We start from the raw sequence: 18,777 nt of genomic DNA, 5'->3' as shown, positions 1-18,777 counted from the left end.
ACAAGACTTGACCTACTCACAACGTACTCGACTGAACGTTTACTCTTACATGACAAATCCAAATTTTATATGCATGTGACAAACCTGATAAATTACTGGCGAGCCTTCTAAAAGGTTCTCGGGCAAGGCAAAGTATTCTTAAAATTCGACAACAAATTCAAATTCAAATTCAAATTTTATTTGTCACACACACACAACCATACACAGTATGACATGGGGGTGAAATGCTTGTAGCTGTACAATGCCCGACCATTAAATGACAGAAGAAAAGTTTTACAATATTTACAATTTACTACAAAAATTTACAAATTAACTTAGGAATTTACAGTAAAAATGTGCAAATAGCAGAAGAGATTATAAAGATAAGGATTGTAAATTATAGGAATTATAGGATTATAGGAAATGTGTGGTGGTGCGTGTGGTGACGTGTGTGAGAGTCCAGTCTTATAGTGACGTGTTTGGGAGAGTCCAGTCCTACACCTGGTTCAGGGCCCGAATAGCCTGGGGGAAGAAGCTCCTCCTCATTCTCTCTGTTTTGGCCTTAAGGGAGCGGAAGCGCTTCCCAGACCTCAACAGTGAGAAGAGTCCATTGTTGGGATGGGAGAGGTCCATCATAATCTTCCTAGCTTTGGACTTGCACCACTTGGTGTAGATGGACAGCAGGTCAGGGAGCTCTGATTGAATGATGCGTTCTGCCGAGCGCACCACCCTTTGCAGATCTCGTCTGTCCTGCTTGGTGCTGTTCCCAAACCAGGTGCAGATGTTTGACGTCAGGACGCTCTCGATGGTGCAGGAGTAGAAGTTCTTGAGCACAAGATGGCAACATAGTCACAGATCATGAAAAAATCAATGAAGTGTTCAGGGATTTTTACTCACAGCTTTACACCTCAGAGTCCCAAACTGACTGTAATGCAATTAACGAGTTTTTAGCTAAACTTAACATTCCTGAAATTCCAACAGAACTTAAAACAAGGCTGGATGAACCCATCTCCCAGTTAGAAGTTTCCTTGGCTATAGCTTCGATGCATTCTGGTAAGTGTCCAGGTCCGGATGGCTTTCCGTCAGAATTTTTCAAACACTTCTCTTCATTACTGTCCACGCAGCTTAGTGCAACCCTCACGGACTGCAAGGAACAAGGATCTCTTCCTCAATCATTCTATGAAGCCTGTATTACACTTATTAAAAAGAAAGGAAAAGATCCGTTGGAATGTGCCTCCTATAGACCCATTTCTCTACTGAACACAGACGCTAAAATATTAGCCAAGATACTTGCCCGTAGACTAGAAATAGTTCTTCCAAAAATTATTTCGAAAGACCAGACAGGCTTCATTAAAGGTCGTCATTCATATTTTAACATAAGGAGGCTATTTAACATAGTCTACTCCAGCTCTACAGACTCTGATGAATGTGTGGTCTCGCTTGACGCTGAAAAGGCCTTTGATCGAGTTGAGTTTGATTATCTCTTTGCAGTCCTTGATAGATTTGGCTTTGGAGCGAAATTTACTTCATGGATCAAATTACTCTATTCTCAACCATCTGCTACAATACGAACTAACCTCCAATTGTCAAAACCCTTCAAACTTCACAGAGGCACACGCCAGGGATGTCCTCTCAGCCCCCTGCTTTTTGATCTGGCCATAGAACCCCTTGCCATTGCGTTCCGCAGTTGCAAAGAGGTACACGGCATTTGGAGAAACAATACAGAACATAAGGTCTCGCTCTATGCAGATGATCTCCTGCTCTTTATTTCTAAGCCCTTAGCCTCACTACCATCTGCATTGAATCTGCTTAGTCAATTTGGTCAGATTTCAGGGTATAAACTGAACCTTAATAAAAGTGAGCTCTTCCCGCTAAGTAGCAAAGCCAGTATGTTAGACTTCACCTGCTTGCCCTTCAGAGTTGAAAGGACAAAAATTACATATTTGGGAATCACAGTGACAAAAAAACATAAAAACCTTTTCACAGAAAATGTGAGTGCATTGCTGAACCAAGTGAAGCGGTCCCTTACCCACTGGACACCAGTGTTGGTCAAGTTACTTGAAAAAAGTAATCAGTAACTAATTACTGATTACTTCCCCAAAAAAGTAATCCCGTTACTTCACTGATTACTTATTTTCAAAAGTAATTAATTACTTAGTTACTTAGTTACTTAGTTACTTTTTAAAAACACGATTTACAACCTGAAGAGGTGATAAAGCGATAGATCTTTTAGCCCAATTCTACTTTTTCTACATAATCCATCATACAAAATGTAATCAAATGGAAAAGTCTCTTTTTTAACTTGTTTTATCATTTTTAATCTTTTAACTTTATGCATCAAGCAAAAATTTAATTATATGCAACATTCTCTGACTTGAATAAATGAGTTTAACATTTAAACCTATTTTCTGCACATTCCAGCACATAAAATAAAATAATTTTTTGTGTTTACACTCACTCTTTCAAATAGATGCAAGTAAAACACAGCAGAACATAAATAAAGTCAAAGACTCAGCGGTCCTGTTGCTCTATTTTCACCTGTAAAGCAGGACTGCAGTAGGCGGAGGTTTACCCTGGTGCAGGTGTGTAGCGGTCAGTGGAAGGATACGGCAGTGTCTCTGTGAGTTTCCCATTACGTCGTTGCGCTCTTGGTGCTTCCTTGGAAGTTTAGGGGTTTTTTTCGCTGTAAAAAGAAGTTTTCTTCCCACGCACGATGGACGCTAATGTTTTTGTCACTTTTTATGGAATCAAACTCAAAGTAAGGTCAGTACTTCCACGCTTTAAACGCTGCATGCTCATACTCTCTCCCGCACTCGATATGTGATCCATTGTTGATCTGCACACAGCTGTTGTCACTAACGGCGCACTCGCTTACGTCACTGTCGTGAGACATTCTCGCAAAAAATCACGGTTTTAGTAACGCAGTAACGCAGCGTTCCTTCGGGAAAGTAACGGTAATCTAATTACCGATTTTGCAATAGTAATCCCTTACTTTACTCGTTACTCGAAAAAAGTAATCAGATTACAGTAACGCGTTACAAGTAACGCGTTACTGCCCATCTCTGCTGGACACCACTCTCTATGTCTCTGGTAGGACGTATCAATTCAATTAAAATGACCATTCTACCCAAATTTCTATACCTTTTCCAGGCCATACCCATTTTCATTCCCAACACTTTTTTCAATAAGCTGGACTCTGTCATCTCATCTTATCTATGGCAGGGTAAACGCCCAAGGCTCAATAAGATGCATCTTCAAAAATCTAAAATTGAGGGTGGGTTTGCACTTCCCAACTTTCGTTTTTATTATTGGGCTGCTAACATACGATGTTTGGTGTTTTGGTATTTTTACCATAATCGGAGTGGTTGTCCTGACTGGGTCACTGTGGAATTGCATAGTGACAACAGTATATCCTTACTAGCTGCACTTTGTTCTCCACTCCCATCCTCTTCATTCAACTTCATTCCCAACCCTGTAGTGGTGCACTCATTAAAAATATGGGGCCAGTTTAGGAAATATTTTAAACTTTGTGACTTCTCCCTCCTCAGCCCCATTGCATCTAACCATTTCTTTAAACCTTCTACCCAGGACGGTGGGTTTGCGGAGTGGCACAGAAGTGGAATAACTTGCTTTAAGGACCTATTCATAGCCAACAAACTAGCATCATTTGAACAACTTGCTAATAAATATATTCTTCCACCATCACACTTTTTCAGATACTTGCAAGTCAGGCACTTTATTTGTTCCCAGATTTCAGGCTCAAGCCCTCCACCAGAGCCTACACTACTAGAAACTATTCTACAACTCAATCCAACCAATAGAGGGCTGATTTCCTTGCTTTACAATAAAATGTTAAATTTGACACATACCTCTTCATCCAAGCTCAAGACACTGTGGGAAGAAGACTTAAACATGACAACCTCTGATGAAACATGGGCCTCTATACTCAAACATGTCAACACTACATCACTATGTGCCCGCCATTGTTTAATCCAGTTCAAAGTGGTGCATAGAGCCCATTTCTCAAAATCCAGATTATCCCGTATCTACCCTGAAATCACTCCATACTGTGACAGATGCAAAACTGCTGAAGCCTCACTGGTCCACATGTACTGGTCTTGTCCCAATCTCACTCAGTTCTGGTCAGAGGTTTTTCGTACCCTGTCCAGAATTCTCAGTGTGACGCTGGCCCCCGGCCCCCTTCTTGCTCTGTTTGGCATCAGTGGGAATGAGGTGCTTCTACCGGCCTCTAAAAAACAGGCATTATCATTCTGTTCCCTGTTGGCCAGAAGGGCAATCCTACTGAGGTGGCGGGACGCTGCCCCTCCCACTCACAAACAGTGGTTATATGACCTCATGGCCTGTCTAAAACTGGAAAAGATAAGACACTCACTTCAGAACTCCACTGGGAAATTTCAAGACATGTGGGGACCCTTCCTTGATGCTTTTGAAAATCTATAAGAATTTTTCAGCGAACTCTCTTAAGTCAGGTGTGGAAATACAGTGTGCGGGTGCAGGCAGTGACCTGGGTGGGAATGAATGGGATTGTTTTGCAGGGATTATGTTACTTTGGGATATATTATACATTTGTTTATATTCTTTTTTTTTCTCTTTCTTTCCCTTTTTTCTTTTTCTTTTTTTTTCTTTTATTTCACAGCCGAAGATACATTTTTGGACTCATTTCACAGCTTAAATGTACTACTTAACCTTAATGTACAGACCACCTGGGTCTGGGTGCAGTTCCCCCCTCCAGGGGCAAGGGTACCTAGACCCGGTTCGTAGAGTACGCTTGGGGAGTGTGATCGTGTGTACAGCGTCTCTTTATGTCTGTCTCCACGTTGGTTGAGTGTGGAGTAAGTGCATATGAGAGCATGAGGGTGGGAATGTTTGTGTCTATATGTCAGGTTGGGTATCAGACGCCACCTCTCTGGGGACATCTCAGGCCCTCCAAGGTTTGGAGGCCTATCTCCACCCACCACCACTTCCCCTGCCAGTGGCGGACTCCCTCAGGTGTCGGTGCGTTGGTGGTTCTTTGTGTCTGGGGGTGGGCGTCCGGGTACACACCGGCTCACTCCTTGGCGGCCGCTTATCGGGGCCTGGAGCCTGGGGCTCGCTCGGGCCACTTCGGAGGTGGGGTGCCCCCGGCCTCTTGGCCTGGGGCTCGGTCACTCAGGCACAGCTGGCTGCCGGCGGAGCTCACGGGCGCGTCACTGCAACTCCCCCTGGCTTCTGCTCCGTGGCTGCTGAGTGAGCCCTCATCTGGGACTCTCCTCAGCTCTTACTGGGACAGTGGCGCGGCTGCCCCTCTGTTGGTCTTCCTTGGTCTGTTGTGTTCTGGGGGCCTCTGGATGTCTGGAGTTTTGATCTCCTCCATACCTGCTTCATGCCCTGGTGGACGGGGCTGTGGCCCCCCCACACCCTCTAGCAGATCATTACATGGAGAAACCTTTGGAATGCAAGCATGCTGATCCACACAGGTATGCACACAGGTGTACACACGGATATTCACAGACGCGGACTACAGCTTTCTTGGCTGCTGCCTCAAAGCACATTGTGCTGCACAATATCGTTTATTATTTAGTATCTACTGCTAGCTAGTTTATTGTGATGGTGCCGTTTTTTTTATTATGTTGCTCTTTGTTGTTTGCTTTCTCTTCTGTTTTTCTTCTCCATACAGGTGACCCAGGTGTTTTTTTGTTTTTTTTTGTTTGTTTTTTTTCTTTCTTCCCCCCCCTTCTCACCGTCTCTTCTCCCCTTTGGTTTTCTTTCTCTCCCTCTCTTTCTTTCATTCTTTCTCCCTGTCCTATCCCCCAGTCATGTCTGTCCCGTTTGTAGCAACTGTAAATAAAATAAATTCATAATTATAATAAAGGTCAATCAAATGGACCAATATCGCAAGGCCATGATGATCCACTTGGTAAAATAAATCCGCTTGGCATCTTTCTTGGCCTTAAGACAACAATTCTGATGGCTATAGATCCAAACGGGACACAAAAAAAAAAAACCCTTAATGTACAGATCATCTGTAATCCTTCTCTTTTCTTTCTGTCTATATGTATAATATATATGTTGATGTTTATGTGTACAAAAGGAAACCTCTTAATAAAAAAGACATTGTTTAAAAAAAAAGTGGGATACTTAGACGCCGGTTAAGTGGAGCTTCCTGTTAAGCTGCGGGAAGCGCTTATAAATTAACATAAGACTTAGAAATCGGGCCGCTGTCCTGGACAGAGAACGGTCAATTGAACAGCAAGGTGGGCAAACCTGGGCTTAGAGGCTTTTAAATCTGTCGAAAAGGTAGGATGACCGATATCGGAGGCAGAGGAAGTGACGTTGAAAATGTTTGTTTTCTCTTTGATCTTTTAGTAGAATAAGCGGTTATAATGCACACTTTCTTACACATACTGAAAAAGTGCTCATGAAGAGATGATCTGTTGTGAAAGGTGACTTAGAGTGCAGTAAAAGGTCAATGCATGCACGCTTATGGTCACAGATATTACGTAGATTTATTTCTAGGGTAGAGGTGAAACATTTTGCTTTGTCTTTGCTTAGCAAGTAGTGATGCAGAAGGTGTTAAAGATATTCATGCCATGAATAAGTCGACAGGAAACATATGGAGAGTGAGACACCTACAGTGGGGCAAAAAAGTATTTAGTCAGCCACCGATTGTGCAAGTTCCCCCACCTAAAATGATGACAGAGGTCAGTAATTTGCACCAGAGGTACACTTCAACTGTGAGAGACAGAATGTGAAAAAAAAAATCCATGAATCCACATGGTAGGATTTGTAAAGAATTTATTCGTAAATCAGGGTGGAAAATAAGTATTTGGTCAATAACAAAAATACAACTCAATACTTTGTAACATAACCTTTGTTGGCAATAACAGAGGTCAAACGTTTACTATAGGTTTTTACCAGGTTTGCACACACAGTAGCTGGTATTTTGGCCCATTCCTCCATGCAGATCTTCTCGAGAGCAGTGATGTTTTGGGGCTGTCGCCGAGCAACACGGACTTTCAACTCCCGCCACAGATTTTCTATGGGGTTGAGGTCTGGAGACTGGCTAGGCCACTCCAGGACTTTCAAATGCTTCTTACGGAGCCACTCCTTTGTTGCCCGGGCGGTGTGTTTTGGATCATTGTCATGTTGGAAGACCCAGCCTCGTTTCATCTTCAAAGTTCTCACTGATGGAAGGAGGTTTTGGCTCAAAATCTCACGATACATGGCCCCATTCATTCTGTCCTTAACACGGATCAGTCGTCCTGTCCCCTTGGCAGAAAAACAGCCCCATAGCATGATGTTTCCACCCCCATGCTTCACAGTAGGTATGGTGTTCTTGGGATGCAACTCAGTATTCTTCTTCCTCCAAACACGACGAGTTGAGTTTATACCAAAAAGTTCTACTTTGGTTTCATCTGACCACATGACATTCTCCCAATCCTCTGCTGTATCATCCATGTGCTCTCTGGCAAACTTCAGACAGGCCTGGACATGCACTGGCTTCAGCAGCGGAACACGTCTGGCACTGCGGGATTTGATTCCCTGCCGTTGTAGTGTGTTACTGATGGTGACCTTTGTTACTTTGGTCCCAGCTCTCTGCAGGTCATTCACCAGGTCCCCCCGTGTGGTTCTGGGATCTTTGCTCACCGTTCTCATGATCATTTTGACCCCACGGGATGAGATCTTGCGTGGAGCCCCAGATCGAGGGAGATTATCAGTGGTCTTGTATGTCTTCCATTTTCTGATGATTGCTCCCACAGTTGATTTTTTCACACCAAGCTGCTTGCCTATTGTAGATTCACTCTTCCCAGTCTGGTGCAGGTCTACAATACTTTTCCTGGTGTCCTTCGAAAGCTCTTTGGTCTTGGCCATGGCGGAGTTTGGAGTCTGACTGTTTGAGGCTGTGGACAGGTGTCTTTTATACAGATGATGAGTTCAAACAGGTGCCATTCATACAGGTAACGAGTGGGGGACAGAAAAGCTTCTTACAGAAGACGTTGCAGGTCTGTGAGAGCCAGAGATTTTCCATGTTTGAGGTGACCAAATACTTATTTTCCACCCTGATTTACGAATAAATTCTTTACAAATCCTACCATGTGGATTCATGGATTTTTTTTTCACATTCTGTCTCTCACAGTTGAAGTGTACCTCTGGTGCAAATTACTGACCTCTGTCATCATTTTAGGTGGGGGAACTTGCACAATCGGTGGCTGACTAAATACTTTTTTGCCCCACTGTATATAGGGCAAAATGTGGTTGAGCTTGTAACCGAATGTGTGCCTGCAAAAGTAACAGTGTTGTACAAGACGTGCTCGAGATGATCAGATAAGAGAAGAAGAGAGCGAGCAACAGGAAACAGCTGGAGGGAAGACGGTGAAAGCGGCTCTTTAAGTGTGTTAAAGGTTGTCAAAAATATCGCTTACACAAATAAATAAAATTGAAGATTAAATACATAAAGGATAGAACCCAGAACATGATAAGTTGAACCAACTTTGAATAATTAAGAGAACAATTGATGAATACATTAGATTACTGAGGCGTAGCAGGGGGAGGAGTTTTTTTTTATACTTTACAGCAGCGGTCCCCAACCTTTTTTGCGCCACGGACCGGTTTATGCCCAACAATATTTTCACGGACCGGCCTTTAAGGTGTTGCGGATAAATTCAACAAAATAAAACTAGTACCGATACCGAAAAAAAGAAGATTTATTCATAACACACGTGAAAAGACCCAGGAAAACCGAGTTAACGATAAAAACACTAACAAAATAACACTGAAAACCGATAAAAACCCTGAAAACCATACATTTCACACCTGAGCCTCAACTCTCGCGGCCCGGTACCAAACGACTCACGGACCGGTACCGGTCATGTTAAAAGAATGTTGGAAATTTGATCAGAATACGGTGAAAATGAGAGAAACAGACATTTTTCTCAGATCATTGTGTTAAATTGTCAAAATCGCCATGTTCTCTTTAAGACTATCAGCTCTACTCTAAACAACCCTGAAAGCCTCTGCTGACACGTGTCATCAGTTCCTTTCTTTCTTTGTAAACAAGGTCGAGTCTGTCAGGTCAGCAATAGTACTTCCTACAGATGACCCATCAGTGTTTATTCCATGACTGTAAACATGTTTCCATTCATCACTTCAGTCTTTACTCTGAAATACAGGAAATGACATCATGGCTCAAAATCTTTGTCGTTCAAACAATTCTTTATTTAACATTTTTTTAACTTTATTTAACAAAATACATTCAATAAAAACTTCAACTGAAACTGATTTTTAATCCAACCACTGAAAAAAAAGGTAACGACTGAACACAAACACTACAGAAGAACAATTTATAAAGATTAACATTGAACTATAGGAACAGTTTGATTCATAGCCTCATTAGAACTTTAACTTAAACTTAAGGAGAGCCGACCTGAGCTCTGTGGAGCCTGATCTCCAGGGTTTTAAGTTGGACTCTGAAACCAGAGGATGTTTCTCTCTCTTCAGATTCACTCTGATCCTGTGATGGGAACGGTTTCAGCCCTGCGTGATCGCGCTGATGTTTGCACAGAGCAGATAATGAAGTGAATGTTTTGGCACAGTGGTAACAGTGAAACAGTTTATTAGTAACGTGGGATCGTTTGTGTGCAGAGTATGAACTGAGATTACTGAAGCTCTTGTCACACTGCTCACAGCTGTAGTTTCCTTCCATGTGTGTACGTTCATGCTCGTTACGACTACCTGACTGTGAGAAGCTTTTGTCACAGTGTCTGCACTTGTATGGTTTCTCTCCTGTGTGGACTCGTTTGTGTGTTTTAAGGTCACCTGCAGTGGTGAAGGATGACCCACACTGATCACAGAGGTGCTTTTTGACCCCACTGTGAAAGAGTTCATGTTGTTTTAAGTCACTTGATGTGGGGAAGCTTCTCCCACATTCTTTGCAGTATTTCAGTTTGTCTCCAGTGTGTTTACGTTGATGTATTTTTAGGCCGGCTTGCTGACTGAAAGTTTTTCCACAGATGTCACAACGAAAGTCTTTCCCACCACCACAGCGATGACAGGGTTGAGAAGTGGATCCATCTGTGTCGCTCTGCTTCTAAACAAAGACACAAAGACAGTGTAAGTCAGTCCTTCAACACTTTTATCCTGAAAGTCGCCTGAAATAAAGAGCATCTCTGCAGACGTCCAATTACATTTTACTGTTTCGATTAACACACTCAGTTTACTGGGCTACAATAACTACAATACTACCACCATAATACTACAGCAATACTTATTTAATATTACAGTAACATCTGACTTACACTTAAATGAAATGAAAACCTGAATAATGGCTCAGAGCTACTCTTCGGTGCAGCAGAAGTGCTAACATGCTAACACAATTTAATGAGCAGACTTGTTCCAAACAGTCAGACTGAACTTACAAGAATAAAATAAAAATACAAACCTCACAGTAACTGCACTTGTAGAGTCTCTTTCTGGTGTGGATCTGTTGGTGTTGTCTCAGGTACTGTGGAGTTTTAAAAGTCTTCTCACACAGGTCACATTGATAAGGTCTCTCCTCAGTGTGGGTAAACATGTGGCTTTGTAACTGTGCGTCTGTTGTAAAGTATTTGCCACACTGATCACACCAGTACACATCTTCTCCGGTGTGAATGCGTACGTGTATATTTCGGTACCCTAGCTGGCTGAACGTTTTTCCACAGATGTCACAGCTGTATGCCTTAATTCCAGAGTGGGTAACTAGATGTCTCTGTAAGTGGCTACTGTGAATAAAAGCTCTGCCACACTGATCACAGCTGTAAGCTTTAACTCCACTGTGGACGACTTGGTGTCTTTTCAGGGAATGCTTCCAGGAAAACGACTTTCCACACAAGTCACAGCTGAACGGTCTCTCTCCAGTGTGGATGAGCTGATGTTGTTTTAGTTTAAACTTCCAGGTAAAATCCTTCCCACACTCGTCACAGGTGTTTTTTTTCTCTCTCTTTCTTCTGTGAGGTTTGTCGGCCTCCTGAGAGCGCTGACTTCTCGGTCCACGTTGGTCCTGCAGTGACAGAGATACAAGCAGAGGCAGTGAGTGAAATGCAGTCATTAAACAAACTGAAGCTTCAAACTCCCTCCATTAACACTAGTTTTAAACCTGAAGGTGGAGTGTGGCACCAAACACCTTAAAGGTCTCTTATCCCCACCTACTGGTAGTAGTAACACATTACATCCAACCTGTTGTTAAAGATAATTAATCATTGTTCAAACACTCTAAAATCATGCCCATCCCTCCTGCTTGTACACAAATATTAATGCTAACACACTCAGAATAGTAATAAATGTTTACCAGGTCTGTACTTATTTATATTTCCTGTTTGTTTCCTATTATATATTTCTATAATTGTATAATTTATTCGATAATAATAAATCATATGTAACAGTTACTAGCTTGGTTCAGTGAAGGATGATGTCAGAGTCTGACTGTAACCTGACGTTTTTTTTTACTTTTACTCGCTACATTAAAAAAAAAAAAAAATCTGTATTTTCTACTCCTTACATTTTCAACACAGGCTTGTTACTTTTGGTTTAAGTCATTTGAGGGGAGTTATTTCATCACTGCGGGCATCAAAGATCAAATTGATTTGAGCCTAAACAGTAACACATGAAATCCAATCCTGCATCATACACCAGGCTGTGTGGTAAAGTCCTATAAATGGAGCATGTAACGATCACTGTAACACAAACCGTAAATCTTATCTGAGTTTAAAGGTTTAAATCACCATCAATTTCATCCTTCTATGATTCAGAGTTTGGTGACATCCTTATCATACAGAGTTCCGTTGGCTGAGTTGGGAAAAAGTTCTCAATAGAGTTTTTGAGCTCAGCAAGGAAATCTGTCAGTTCATGGTGTGAGATTATTATATTATCTTATGCCACGTTATACCCCTAATTAAAGATAGTGAAATTATTATGTAGTTTTAGTTTGCATTATTCTCCTGACTTTGAAGAAGGTGACAACTATTACAGTTATTAAACTGATTTGTATTACATTAGACTGCTGATTTATTGTGAATGAGTGATATTGTTTTATGATGCATTATACTGCTGAGGTATAAGAAATACTGTTTTCAGAGAGTCATGGCCTTATTTGTCTGATTAGAAGAGAACAGAGCATACCGGAGAGGTTTTCTGCCCCATCTCATCAGGAGGAGATAAAACAGGGAGCCAAGGCCGTCACTTAGGCGCCGTAAGAGAGAAAGAATGTGAATGTTTAGGTTTTATGACTAGGTGGAGGGGGGCTGAAGCTATAAGAATGTGAGAAACACTCAGACGCTTCGAGATCAGGCGGACACCCTCCCGCGCTCATCTCCCCTCCGGATGGTTTATGCTCAAAAGTGTTGAATTGTATGGAATAAAAGATTGTTGATTGAGCATTTATACACCGAGTATTGTCCTTCCTTCAGCCCAAAGATCAAAAGAATTGGGAGATTTAACAATGGACATGGCATGTATGATGCAGTGAAGGCATTTCAAGTGAAGCTGTCACAAATGCACCAGTGCAACCTGTCTCACTTTCCCTGTTGCCAAGTAATGTTGAACCAAGTCGGCGCACTTTGCTGATAAACTGAGCGCACTGAGTTCGCGGCGCTTTGGTGACTGTGAAGCACAAAAAGAGAATTTCAAGCTTCTTCTTTACGTGGAAACTGCACCTGTGCAGATTCAGATGGAGCTGCAGTGTAATGGTACACTCAAGGCAAAGTACGACACTGAATGGCCTGCACAGTTTATTAGTTCCATTCCTGCAGCAATGCCCCAGCTCCGTCTACATGCAGCTCCAACCTTGTGTATGTTTTCATTTATTTTTTCTGGGGTTTTTGCAGCATGTTCATATTTCTAACTTGCATAATTTTGACAGGATATATTTTTATGAAGATCAAAACATTTAAAGTTAAAGTTGATTTTTTAAGTTTATTTATTCTGGAATAAAATTCCTGTCTGTTTTTATTCATATTTCTGTTTAAAAAAACATGGTTTTAGTGTGTTCAATAAATGTTTATCTTGTTTGGCCCGCGACCTAAAGTGTGCCTTGAGTTTTGCTCCCTGTGCAGTTGAGTTTGACACCCCTGGTGTAGAGGATGGAAATCAGCCAGGACAACTCATGAAACATCTGCAGACATCTGGTTGAATTCAGTTGTGTACATCCACAGAGAGCAGCAGGTCAGCTGATCACAGCCTGTACATTAAGAACATCGACTGGAGCTCTCAACAGAAATGATTGTGAGCTGTGACTCTTTTCCCCACACTGAGCCACTACAGCTGATTTTAGGGTTGAATCCTGCTGAATCCCACTTTAACCTCTTCCCTGCCCATTTTCCTCTTTAGAGGCAAAGTCACCCTCTACAATGTAGGCATTGTATTATTACATGAATATTACATTACATTAATATAGCACAAGGTTCAGTTAGTTTTGCATAAAATATATATCAGTACTTCATCTTTTACCCCTTTAAGACCTACCATAGAACCAAGAGCTTATGTTTATATTTTTACTAGAGATGGCACGATACCACTTTTTTATGTCCGATACCATAAATTTGGATATCTGCCGATACCGATATGAATCCGTATTTTTTAATCAACAGAACTGTTTTTTTTAAAATATCTTGCTGTTTTTGTATAAGTTCATACTCAAGTTAAAAAACAAAACACTAAAGCTATTCTGTTATACCTGTATGCAAAAAATACACAGCACCCAAATATTTCATAGTTCAGTAATAGTGATCAATCTAATACACTTAATCCTACTCCATCCTCCCTATTCTGGTATTTTAAGGAGTAAGTAACCTAAATAATAGGGCTCTAAAACTCCCAGCAAAAAAAAAAAATAGATAGGGAATCACCCACCCTCCACTTCATGATGCTTAATCAACATAATCAACTTTAATTTGATGCAGTGTGAAAAAAGATTCACAGAAATCAATTATTTTTCAAGAATAATTAAATAGATTCAACATCTTTCTTCAACAGAATTGCAGACTGCACAGATGGTACCTTCCCAAAGGAAAAAGTAGTAAAGCTTACTAGGGTATATTAGGCTTAGTTACTATATACAGTCATGGACTTCTATACATTTTACATCAGATTAAAACTTTGGGTGTAAGATTCAGATAATTATTTATTAAAATCTAGACATTTTAAATGAGAATAAGAAAGAAAAGTATGTCTTTGTGCCCCCTTTTCCCTGTTAATGCCCTATCGGCCACCCTGGCTAAACTTTGCTAGATCCGCCCCTGCACAGTTACCAGCCGTCAGCTAGAAAAGGATCCTGGTGTAGAAAGTAATATTAAATAAATTCTAACAACAGCTTATCAAGGTTAAACGTGCTGCTGTTGTTCAGCTGCTGGTTTCCTCTTTCTGGCGCGAAGTGGGCAATAAACAAACAAGAGAGACGGACTCGCGACAGAAAAGCCGATCAGCTGATCATGATTTCATGACTGAAGTAGCAGCAGGAGACGGAGGGGGAGAGAAGAGGCAGTCGCTCCATATATGTTCCATCGCAGGAATGCTTTACAAACATTCAGAGACGAACTTACACACTTGCTTTACTTCTCTCTGGGATAACTTCCTCGGAGATGAAATGCCGGATTGGTAGCGAGGCTACAAATACACACAGCCGCTCTATCACGTGAGCACACTGCTCCGACGTGCTACGGTTATGAGCCGAGTTACGCCATGTCGCAAGTTTTGTGAGGTGCTTTTTTGAAATTTAATGGATCGGATTACATTTTTTATTTCTCTCCGATATCAGATCCAGTAATTTACGTCAGTATCGAACCGATACGATACGTGATATCGGATCGGTCCATCTCTAATTTTTACATGCCCTTAATGCAGGGCTCTAGAGTGCGACCAATTTGGTCGCAAATGCGACCAAATTTTTCAGTGGTGCGACTAAAAAATATATTTGCTTGCACCTGTGCGACCAAATGTTCGGGTAGCAAAAAAGTAAAAAATAAAAAATCTGCAACCTTCCCTGTGGTCAACAACAGACACACATTATGCCCCTATCGTGGACTAAACCAATCAGAGATAGTAAGGGGCGGGACCTCTCTGATTGGCCGTGGTCCAGTTGAAAGTGCAGGTGGAAGTGGGAGGTGAGTAGCTTGAATAAAGCGATATCAATTCATTAAATCCTGAATCGACTTTTAAATATAACTGTGTTTTGCCAGAAACGCCAGATTCTCAGATTAAAGCTCACAAAACCATTTCAACAACAACCAAACAGCAAATGAGAGCAGGTACACGGACTCCACACAAAGACGTAAACACAGAGCCAACGCATCAGAATCAGCTTTGTCTTTCTCGGCTTTCTCAGCTTAGCGATCCTGATGCGTCCGGTCCACGCTGTGATTACGTCTTTTTGCGCTGATTCTGAGCTGCAGGTTTTGTCTCTCTCCAACCAAAATTCACTGAGCCAGCAGCAAAAGAAGCAGCAAACTGCGCTTCACATTTGATCAATGTCGTCATGAATTTTGCTGTTTTGCTTCCACGACTATTAAAATCACACTTCATGCACAGCTAGCTCTCTCTCTCTCTCTCTGTACTTCAAGAACAGTTTCCCGTCTCCAATCTCTGTTTTCTGTATTATTCATTCGCTTATTACCCACCAGTCTACCGCTGTTTACGGCGCTGTGGCTGCTGTCTTTTTCTATTCTTTTTTTCACTTAAATGACATCGGACAAGAAAGCCTATTTTTTCTGTTGTTCAATACTGAAGAAATTTAAACTTTATATGCAGAACATTGTAGAATATTTTGAAGGTTATCTGCTATAAAAAGCCAGACAAGGAAAATCTCCTTCATGTTTTTCTGTGTTTTATTCTCAGTTACTTTCACACAAAGGCATCTGCTGTGATGTTCACAATTCTGAAGAAGTCAGTACTGATAAATGATCAGAATTATAATATTTCTGACTCTCTGAGGCTAAGTTGAATCGAATCGGGACTTTGAAAACCGGAATCGAATGGATTATAGAAATCAGTGATGATACCCAGCCCTAGTGAGCAGCCTAGGCACGACAGAAGTGGATGTAGCTGTAATAGGAAAAGAACTATTGCTAACTTTTCTGTTAAGTTAAGGCCTGATCCTTCTGAAATTCATAGCCAGTGCTCTGACACGGTGTCATCAATCTTTGAATGCTGAAAAAGCACAGTGTATCCAGAAAAACACATTATATTATATAAATTATTATAAAATTTGTGTGCGCCTAACTTTTGTGCTGGTACACCTAACTTTTTAAAGTTAGGCGTACCGGCAAAAAGTTAGTCTAGAGCCCTGCCTTAATGCCATTTTGGGGAGCATTTCAAGTTGCTATACATCAATATGACCATTATATCCCAAATGTTAATAATATCTATGCATTAAGTCCATAGTAACTACATAAAGTGCAAAAAAACTGCAATAAAATACAAAAAAATTTAAATTGTTTTTGTTTTGTTTTTTACACATATTTGTAGTTAGAAAATTGTATCCCTCAAAACTGTAAATTTAAAAAAGTTGCACATTGTTTCCAACCACAGGAAATTTGTTTTTGAGCATTTTTGAGGAAAAACAAAAATAAATATTATAATGCAAATTTGCAAACAAACAGCATGTGCATCAAAATAAACTATTACCAACAGTGCAGTTTGAGTTCTAAGCATCCCAGAAACAATACAGAAAAGAATAAAGTCAAACATGACTTTTAAAAACACCAGTATAGGTGTCGCTGAAGGCAGGTTTTGGCAGGTAAAGTTGGACATGTGATAGTTCGCGCTGGCATCTATTCCAACATAGGAAGTGCTATGAACAGCAAAGCGTGTTTCTGGTATATTATGTTTTTTTGCTGCAAGTGCTTTTTATGCAATTTCTGCAAATACATATGTGGAAGGAAACGTGACCTAGGGCAAGCTGATGGCATAAGATGTAAGTACAACTATTCCTAAATAAAATAATTGTGTTAGCTTAAGTGCAGTTCTACTGGGATTTTAAAATTGTTACGCAAAACGGAGCATTCCTGCTCCAATAGGCCTTAAAGGGTTAATGGAGTATTTCTTAACACTAGTATCTGTCACCTTCTTTGTCGAACTCATTGTTTTCTCTGCAGTGGCTGAGCTGAGTCCAAGTAGCGTAAATGTTCCCCTGCTGCTCCGTCAGACTCTTCTCCTCCTGCTGATCAGCTGGGACACAAAACAGAACTTTGTTAGGCTCCACACTGCACTGAAGAGTCAAAGTGTCTCATATGTTCATCTGAGAGCACAAACAACAAATTTTAGCTTCCCTGGGTGAGCAACTTGTTTAAAACATACACAAAAGGTTTGAGCACCGATACCAAATTCAGCAGTATGGCACACCAGTACCAGGAGAGCAATTCCTCTTTAAAAAAAGCCCTGGCAAAGAACAAAAACAGAACAATCGATGGACCTGCATAAACGAGTACAGTGTTTCCCAACCACTGTGCCGCGGCATATATACGTGTGCCGTGAGAACTGATCAGGTGTGCCGTGGAAGATTATCCTATCTGAGTGGGTGTAGAAATCTGAGCCATGATCTGAGTAACCCTCATCACTCAGTCACACTCCGATTCTCTACTTATATCAAGTCCATTGCACTACTTTCAAGCATTCTGCAACCTGTCCTCTAATTTATTCTTACTGTCTTACTGTTTATATTGTTTTCCATGCACGGTTGGTGTGGAGCACCCACAATTTAGTTGAATATGTACAAAGACAATAAAAGACTATTCTATTCTATTTTAAAAAACTCTGCAGTACTTTTAAAACACAGATCCCCTCTTGGGGTTCGAGGCTGTATTTGTTTTAAAAATGAATCTCTGGTATCTCTGGCCTATCATTATTATTTTGCTAACAGTTAATCAGGCTCATTTACTGAATACTGATCAGAATTTATCAAATTATCTTTGAAATGATTCTAACAACAGGCCTCTCAGAGTGAGGCCAGTTTTTACAATCACATGCCCTGTGGGCTGACACAACTTTGCTGATAAGACAAAGGCAGCTGTGTTTTAGTCTGGAATACATTTATTTTTTACCTTTCTTTTAAATTGATTTCATTATAGCACTTTTACCGCCAACATATTTGGATTTTTTGGCGCTGGAAGTGACCTTATATTGATGATGGCTGGCGTTAGCTAGCTAGCTAGCTAGCTTGGATAGCACGCTGCATTCAAAAACTATGCAGGTGCCACACAGTGACAGAGATGCTAACTAGCGCTTAGTAACAGACTAATAAAATAATAGAAACTCTGATTACACTTAGCTAATTTAAAAGCTTTCTTCTAATAATAACACTGTTTTCTTCTCTGTGTTTCATTAGCATTTGTTAATATTTTCTTGTAAATTAGTTTATAGCAGCTTGACTTGATGTAGAGGCTTTTTCTTTCAACTGGTTCACAAATAACTGACAACAGAGACCGAGGAGAGCAACAGAAAACTTCACTCAGGAGCTAAATTCAAGATTGACTGAACTCAGATCAAAGTTACCTTAGTGCTTCACTTTAGATGAGGAAGAAAAATAAACTAAAACACAAACGCAATGAAGCGGGAACTTCGCGGCTTCTTCTTCTTTGGGGTTTTTCTTTGGCGGTTAGAGCTTTAAGGTGCATTACCGCCACCTGCTGGACTAGATGGTTCTTAAACTAAAACTAGACATTTAAAAGTATTTTAATAAACAATAAAAACAAAGACAAAATGTTTCAGTGTGTTATATTCATGAACATAAACATCAGATGGCTTCAGCTTACGCTTACCCCCATTTATTTAAGA

General features: G+C 40.8%; 1 protein-coding gene across 2 annotated transcripts in view; it reads right to left on the bottom strand.

The window, feature by feature from the left end:
• The window catches only part of LOC143419047 (uncharacterized), a 34,048-nt gene extending 15,310 nt beyond the window's left edge, over window positions 1-18,738 (bottom strand). The window contains exons 1-4 of one of the 2 annotated variants that reach the window (XM_076885141.1): window positions 18,496-18,738; window positions 17,068-17,172; window positions 10,418-11,014; window positions 9,183-10,066 (exon numbers count right to left, since the gene is read on the bottom strand). In XM_076885141.1, the coding sequence (XP_076741256.1) occupies window positions 9,389-10,066; window positions 10,418-11,014; window positions 17,068-17,085 (1,293 nt within the window). In that variant the 5' untranslated portion in view covers window positions 17,086-17,172; window positions 18,496-18,738 and the 3' untranslated portion in view covers window positions 9,183-9,388. Of the gene's footprint in view, window positions 1-9,182; window positions 10,067-10,417; window positions 11,015-17,067; window positions 17,173-18,495 lie in introns of those variants that run through there. The other variant, XR_013099020.1, reaches the window with a different exon arrangement.
• Window positions 18,739-18,777: the final 39 nt, after the last annotated feature.

This window comes from Maylandia zebra, linkage group LG1 (assembly GCF_041146795.1).
Source record: "Maylandia zebra isolate NMK-2024a linkage group LG1, Mzebra_GT3a, whole genome shotgun sequence".
Lineage (NCBI taxonomy): Eukaryota > Metazoa > Chordata > Actinopteri > Cichliformes > Cichlidae > Maylandia > Maylandia zebra.
Note: the sequence above shows the minus strand (reverse complement) of the source record. Positions and strands in the feature narration are given on the sequence as shown.